The 7,727-nt window shown below is 47.9% G+C and overlaps 1 protein-coding gene across 4 annotated transcripts; it reads left to right on the plus strand.

The window, feature by feature from the left end:
* Positions 1-28: 28 nt before the first annotated feature.
* Positions 29-7,726, plus strand: ZC2HC1C (zinc finger C2HC-type containing 1C). Of its 4 annotated transcripts, none has more exons than XM_026054869.1 (4): positions 29-362; positions 1,585-2,866; positions 3,570-3,674; positions 6,184-7,726. In XM_026054869.1, the coding sequence occupies exons 2-4, from the start codon at positions 1,592-1,594 to the stop codon at positions 6,190-6,192; spliced, it is 1,389 nt and encodes a 462-aa protein (XP_025910654.1). In that variant the 5' UTR covers positions 29-362; positions 1,585-1,591; the 3' UTR covers positions 6,193-7,726. The 4 variants fall into 4 exon arrangements, with proteins under 4 accessions (XP_025910654.1, XP_025910653.1, XP_025910652.1 ...); XM_026054868.1 differs by lacking the exon at positions 6,184-7,726 and adding an exon at positions 1,128-1,201 and having other exon boundaries at positions 3,570-6,177; XM_026054867.1 differs by lacking the exon at positions 6,184-7,726 and having other exon boundaries at positions 1,573-2,866; positions 3,570-6,177.
* Position 7,727: the final 1 nt, after the last annotated feature.

A 7,727-nucleotide genomic window follows, 5' to 3' on the forward strand; every position in this document is an offset into this window, starting at 1 on the left:
ACCGCCCGCGGCCGGGGGCGGGGCCGCCCTTGCGCCCGGCGGCCAATGGCGAGCGAGACCCCGCGCGGGGGAGAGGAGCGCCCCCTCTTCTTTAACGGACTCATGAATAATGCACGTCCACGCCCCATCGGATCGCCTCCGCTCAACGGCCGCTGCTTGGGCATAGAGGGGCAGTCTTCCAGAGAGCAGAGTGGTCCCGCACCACAGCGCACAACTTCCGTCCGTAGCGCCGAGTGGAAGAGAAACCTCTCAGGAGAACCATAGAGAGCCCACTACCAGGCGAGAGCGGCACAGGAAGTAACTTGAGCGTGTCTGTCTCTAGGCAACAGTAGTCAACACAGCGTCCGACGCCTAGGGCCGTGGTAAGAGGGGGGGCTTTGGGCGCCTGGCCCAGCCGTTCCTCCGTGACCGGGCAGCCCCCGGCGCGGTGTGCGACTCGGCTCCGGCAGTGCGGCCGCGGCCCTGCGCTCGGAGGAGCCGCCTCCCGGAGGCTCCCAGGCCGGTGGGGGGCAGCGGGGAGAGCCCGGCGCTGCGCCGGCTGGGAGGGGAAAGCAAGGGCCGCTGATGGGGTGGGGGAGGAACTGCTGCTGTGTGCGGGGGTCACTCGGCTTTGCCAACCCCTGGGTGCTGGTCTTAAAAGCCAAAAGAGCTCGGTCGGTCTGGGATTTGTCCACCTGCCGTGCCCTGAACTCCGCGACGTGGATGGGGCGGGCCGCAGCCGTTACCGCGGCGCCTCTCCGGCCGCCGTGCGGCCGCGGCCGCGAGCGAGCCGGGCCCCGCCCCGCCCAGCCCGCCACGGCCGCCCGAGACTGCGCGCCATTGGCTCGGCAGCGGCAGCCGTCACAATGCCGCCGCGCCAATCAGCTGTTCGGGCGTTGTCGCGCTGCGCCGTGGGAGCGCTGCGGGGGGGCGGTGACGGCGGGGGACGGTGGGAGGTGTCTGGTGGGGGAGCGGCCTGCGCCCCTCTGGCCGCCCCCAGTGAAGGGGCACGGGGCCTCCCGTCCCCTCCTCGTCCCTGTACAGTATTTGCTGAGATTGCAGGTCTAAGGGTAGCAACTCTTTTTTTTTTTTAAGCTGTATTTATAGTAGTGGTGGCTTTGCGTCGGTATCTGAAACTTACTTTTCAGGAGATGTCAGATAATAGAATGAGCCACAGAAGAATTGGACTGTGCCTTACAGGATGTCTGTGTCTCAGACCTGTGTACGTACCACACTGACAGATCTGCAGTGGCAAAACCGAAGGGACACATGGAAAATGCCCTGAGAGATATAATAGTTTCCCTGACATTATAGCTACAATAATTTCTATTGCTACAATGATAAGACAGGGCACAGACAAAAAGTGAAATAAAGGCATATCTTATTTCTAGCTGCATAAACGATTAGGACTGGAAGAGGCAGCATAGGAGCCTCCTAGGTAGAAAGAAGGCAGAGATTTATAGAACCCAGAAAAGTTAAAAAGCTTTGCTAGTATTTATTAGAACCTCTCATAGCCTCCAGGTGTAGATTGTTGGGAAGGAATTTATCCAGTTTGGGATAAGGTAGTGTGTAATGATTTTGCTTTAACCTCAGGCTCTTTCTCAGGCGCTGAATGGCTGAGCTGCAGTTGGCCTTGTTTCCACCTGTGAATTCTGTGGTGGCAGCTCCCAAGCTTCCAGTAACAGGAAGATACAATTCCGAAGTCCCAGTCCACCAATCCCAGCTGGAACACTTGAAGAGCACTTTTCATCACAAACTCCTACATGACAAAGAGGAAAGTTTAAAGGATCTCTACACCCCAAAAAGCCGAAGCTATTCATATTCTCTTTCTGCAGAAAGCAGTCAACACAGCTCCAGACAGGGAGACTTCTGTTTAGCTGGACTCCAGAGCAAATACCTTACCAGCCAGGCCAAGACTCTGCCCTCTAAATCAGTAGCCAGACAGAAAGAAGGAGTGGACCGTTCATATCCACTGAAACCAATTTTTCACCGCAAGGCTGGAAGTGTTCCGGTGGTTAACACAGGACAGCTCAGAAGTCCCCCATACATGGAGGAGTCTCTAAGTAGTCAACTTAGCTCAAAGAGCAAAGGGAAGCCTCCAGCAGGGAGGTCCCAGCTAGCTGCAGTGCTGTCTCCTTGGACTGTAGAACCGAAACAGTCAGCCTCCCCTCTATACAGGAGAGAGCTGGCCTACATCCTGAGGCTGGAGGCAGATGGACAGAATCTGGAAGAGGAAATCCGAAAGAAAGAGGCCCTCCTCAGAGAGAAGCTGAGGAGAACAAAGGAGGAGCTTAGGAGGATTCAAAGAGAGAAGGAGCTGGTGGAGGCAGAGGAGAGAAGAGCCAGAGAAGCAGAGAGGACCCCTGAGCGAAAGGCCACAAGGCACTCTGAAGAGAACATTTTCAGAGTTGCAGTCAGGCCTGGTGATGGGGACTTTGATAGGGTGCAGTCTCCAGAGGTCACTAGGCCCAAGCTGGGCACCAGCCTCCATCCCCAAGAGCTAGCTATGGGGAAACTCAAGAAGGAACGTTTGGTGGCCAGCAATAGCAAAATACGAGACTGCATACCTGTGGAGGATTTAGCCTCTTGCTCAGAGCCAGTCTCAAAACATAGCCCTTYTCCCTCTACCCTTTCAGATCAAGAATCTGGTGACCACCTAGCCACAAAGATGTTGTACACACAGGCTGCCAGTGCTGTGGAGCAGGGGGAGCTAGGACAGTGCAGCTTCTGTGGACGTAAGTTTATCTGCACCAGGCTTGAGAAGCACACAAATATCTGCAGCAAAAGCCAAGGCTGTAAGAGGAAGGTGTTTGACTCGAGCAAGGCTAGAGCCAGGGGCACAGAGCTGGAACAGTATCGGCAGTGGAAGAGCTCAGAGAGCCCTCAGGTAATGTGCAGTCCCTTTGCCACCTTCAATCTGCATGTACTGCTCACGTTCCTCCCACCCAGAGATAAAATTCTGACTGAGATGTGAGCTCCTTCCCATGTACATGTAGCTGGGGGATACAATCCAGCCATCCCCTCTGAAAGGCACCTGCCAAGCAGGTAAATGGGAGGAGCTGCAGCTGCTATTAGGCAAGGAGGGGGGGTGGGTCTTAATGGACTTGTCTTTGCAATGCGTCAAGGGTGTACTTCCAGAGAAAACTCACTCCTTGCTGGAGTCAGGATGCTCCTATCAGAGGGCAGGGTGGGTCTGCTGCAATGAAACAGAGACCGGTGGCATTAGGAGGGTGCAAGGAACCCAGGTTTCCTTGAAAATCCAGGTAATAAAACATACTGTTAAAGTGAAGGCAGTGAAAAAATGCAGCCTTGTTCCTACAGATCATCTCTAGCAACTTCCTCAAGTTCCTTGGCCCTTGTTCTTCTGAGTATTCCCAAGCTTTTCCTAAGTATTGATGAAAATATTGGTAACTCCTTCAGTTSCTCCTTAGTGCTGATCTATTCAATCATCTGTGAGGAGACCCAACTTCTTGTTGTTACATCAACAGCTGGGATCAGGGAGGGGAGACCTGAGTTGGACCCTAAGAGTAAGATGACGAATGGGGGCTGACTGTTGTGCCAACTGCTTTGACTGCATTTCCCTTCTGCAGAATGAGCCACCCAGAAAGAACAACTGGAGGCAGAAGCATGAGTCATTCATCCAGACTCTACGCCGGGCCCGCCAGGTGCAGCAAGTGCTCTCCAAGGGAGGAAAGGTGTCTGAGCTGCCCCTGCTGCCTCCTGTTGAGAACCCAGACTACATTGCCTGTCCTTACTGCAGCCGACGATTTGCACCCAAAGTAGCTGAGAGACATATTCCCAAATGCAAAACAATCAAGAATAGGCCCCCACCCCCGCCACAAAAGAGGCGCTGCTGAGGCAGTGCCCAGCTGTACCTGCTGCTGTGATTCCCTGCCTGCTTTCTGCCGGGTTTCCAGTTTCACCTTGTGCTTTCCCCTATTGGCTGTGAGGGTTGAGCTAGTATGTACAGCAAGTGAACAGCTCAGGAAATAGAAGCAGAATATTAAATGTGTGTACTTTGACCTGTGCCCAAAGGTTCCTGAGCACGTGAGGGGGTTGTGACACTTGGGATGCCCTTCTGAGGGCCCTCTTCCCCATCTGGTGTTCTCAACAAGWTGACTTAGTGTGGGTGGAAGGGTGTTACCATACAGTGTCCTAAGCAGGGAAGAAAGGTTGTTGCTACAGGCTGTCAACAGGAAAGCAGCAAAAAACAAACCAGCCGTCAGAAAGGGGTTATTCTTCAGAATCATATTTTGCTTTTAGCTTGGAGAGGTTTGGGTTTTCTCTCTACTTTACAATAATGGTGTCTGGTGTGGGGTTAACTGTTCTCCCCTTTGCACATGGGTGTCCGAAGACTCAGGGTTTTTTTCTACCACAAAAGTAAAGAGTATTGCTGTCCTGAGGAGCTCAAATTGACATCTGTATGTGAGAGGCACAGCTGGGCCAGAGAATGTATCTGCCTTTGGTTTATTCTGTTGCTCTGTGGATGCAGATGTTGACACCTGAGCATGCTAACAGTGACACTGATTCTGTCTGCAGCAGCATTTTTATTATAACTACCTACAAGAGACTGAGATGTACGGGGTTCCTTTTTTTTTTGCCATAGGAAGGATTCTGCATTCTTAAAAACTATTTAGCAATTTAGATAAGATATTTGGAGAAGTCATACAGGGAGGGGGGAGCTATGTAAGTAGTCAAATTAGAAAGCAGCACAGACTGTTGTGTTTTCCCCTCATCAGTAACTGTGCTAGACTGCAGAATCCAGAGCTGCTTTTCAGTCATTTTTCATGCTGTCCTATTTGTTGTAGCACTGTTAAGTTGAATAATAAAAGTTGATAGGTTTAATCCATACTTGTTCTGCATCAGCCCAAGAGTTTATTTAGATGCTTTTTTGGAAGCCTAGTGACAATCCTGAAGATCAGCAACATATTACCTTTTAGAAATTCAGTATCTTTTGGAGTGGAAGTCTGATGGCATTGCTTGAATTAGGAAAGGGGAACTGGGAGGAATATTAACTGCTTCCTCAACACAAGAATCCCAGGAGCAGAAATTTGGGGGGGTTGAAAAGCTAGCAGTAGCAGGCACTTACTGTTTGAGAATCTTTATGCCAACTCATGTGCATAGAAAAGCAGAGATACTCAGAACTGGCCAGGCCCTTGAGGCAACAGAACAATCATGCCAAAGTGATTACTTACCACATACAATAACTGCGACTCAGAGTTGGGAAAGGGCAGAAGAAGAAATATTTAAGTTAAAGAATAATACTGCACATGATCAAAAATAGGTCATGAATAAACTTTAACTGGAAATAAGGTTTCTAACCAGGAGAGGAGTGAGGTCATGGAAAAAGCTTCCAAATAGATTAGCGAGGGCAAGGAACCTATGTTGTTTCAAGATGGGCTTTGAGAAGATCATGGAAGAAAGCATATTGCTGAAGTTAGAAACTGGTGTGATACAGAGCATGGTAGTATCTCTAGGCTTGTAATCCTTATCAACACTTGTTGTATAAAGCACAAAACAGATGAGTGATAGTTCTGTGCTTCAGTATATCACTTTCAGGAGCTGAGATGGAATCTCCTTCCTACTACCACCTACCCTTGATTCCTAACTTGGCTTCTGATTTTTTTTTTAAACTTTCATCTGAAGCTAAGAATTGCTACAGCTTTAAAAAAAAAAAAAAAAAGTAACCAGACAGTACACTTAGGAACTTCACATCTGAAAACTTCTCAGCTGTTTTGCTCATATGTTCAGGATTAAATCAAAAATTAGATTTAATATCAGAAAAATTGAGTTTTTCCTCAAGGCCAGGTTGGTAGGGACCTCTAAAACACAAGACTTACATGCTTCCTTGGGTCACCTGGTTATTTTCATCTTTTGTGCTGCAATGGTAGGGAATTATGACAAAAATAATGCCCTTTCTCTTGCTTTCTTCCTGAGATGTAAAGTAGTTCTTGGTGATTTTGGCCTTATGCTGAAAGTATGAGTTTGTTATGCACTGTTAAAGTGTCTTTTGTGGGGGGAGCAAGGGGTATGGAATCCTATAGATACTTTTAGGGAAGCATCTGTTTGTAGTTGATGACAGTTGCTGATGCACATGTTTCTAGGTCAGCTTATTTCAAGATTCTGATTTTTAAGATACTATTAGACTAGTTCTGTTGTGTAAAAAGCCATATTAAATGGTCATAGAGTGTTTTTTGTTCTCAGTGGGGTTGACTACAAGTATGAGAAATCTGCAACAGGAAGCAAACAAGGAACAAGAAAATTCCAGCAGCGCCTTTTGCAAGCCCTTCAGTAACGCAGCCCCAGCTCATGGGAACCTCGAAAAAGATAAAAATGGACTAGATTGAACTGGATTATTTGGAAGCTGGATATGAGGAAACACTCCAGCCTGCAATGGGTGGAACAGATTCCTGAAAAAAGTTGGAGTGCTTCCGCCTACAGATATGTGGGCGGAAGTCCCAATACCTTGGCACACCCTAGAAAAATATGAAGGTCCCAGAAAGGGTCAGTGCTGCACTGGGCTGGCCAGGTATGTGTAAGAGTGTACAAACCTGGAGAGGAGAAAAAAACAGGCCCAGAACAATGGAAAAGAATTTGGTATATTCGAACGGATCAGAGAAGCAAGAGCAGTACTTTAACTTCAGAGCTTATTAATAAACAATAGCAAGAGGTGACAGGAGAAGAGGAARGAAAGGGGTAGACTGGAAGCTTTATGCCAGCCTCCTATGAATTAATGAAAGATGTAACTGAATTAAATGAAGAGTAGTGAAGTACCCCTGCCTGTCATGTAATATTAACTCCTTTTCCTTGCACTGTATTTTATTGACAGCATTTAGTGGATCTTAAAAGTCAGCAGGGTGCAAATGGTGGCTGTGGTAGATACACACACACAGCAGCTTTTGGTACTGAAAAATAAATCTATCTGCTGGGGACTTCTCTTAAGTGATAGATAGGAAGAAAGTAGCTAATGCTGTGATAGAAACTGTAGATTAAATAGAAGTTGTTGAAATTACATCACCAGACTTAAATTGTCATCTTTGTTTCAGAGTTAAGCATGGGCAGTTCACCCCTCTTTGCTGAGCTACTGTTTCAGGTTGTTTGAAGGAACACCTATAAAAGTAACACAGCAGTATCCAGAAAATCTCAGGCAGCTGTTTTAAAACTTACTAATAGTTTAGCCACAGCACAAGGCTCAATGCAAACAGATTTACCCTACTTCGCTATCATAATTAGCATTACCCTGATACTACTTGGGCTATGTTACTCAAACTGGCTCAGTTTCCTCTTCTGCTAATGCAGTATAAGCCCATTCTCAGACATGCTGCATTTTTATTTCTTTGAATCTCTTGTGAATTAGAAGTCTCTAACCCAATTCTGCCTCTCAAGGCATTTCATAGTTTACTGAAAGCCCTGATAACAAGTGAGAAGTGACAGGTGTAAGTACATTGTGCAGGAACAGCTAGCTGCGCAGGTGTCAGCCAGGTTCTCACTCTGGAAACTAAAATGCTCAGCAGAAGCTGTTCTGAAACAGATTCTTCCCTTTGAGCCTGTCTCTTCCTATTACTCATTTCCCACTTGGCATCAAGCAAAACCAACACACACTAAAGCCCCCTGACGTCACTAGGAGAAGATACAGCAGCAAGAAAAGAGAGCCCCCCCCCTTTTTTTTAAARGGGCACTAAACTTGACATTTTTCCACAGTGATGAACCTGCAAGCCCTTGACTCTGTAAGCAAAATCAAAACAACA

This window comes from Apteryx rowi, unplaced genomic scaffold (genome assembly GCF_003343035.1).
Source record: "Apteryx rowi isolate R43461 unplaced genomic scaffold, aptRow1 scaffold_971, whole genome shotgun sequence".
NCBI classification, from domain to species: Eukaryota; Metazoa; Chordata; class Aves; order Apterygiformes; family Apterygidae; genus Apteryx; species Apteryx rowi.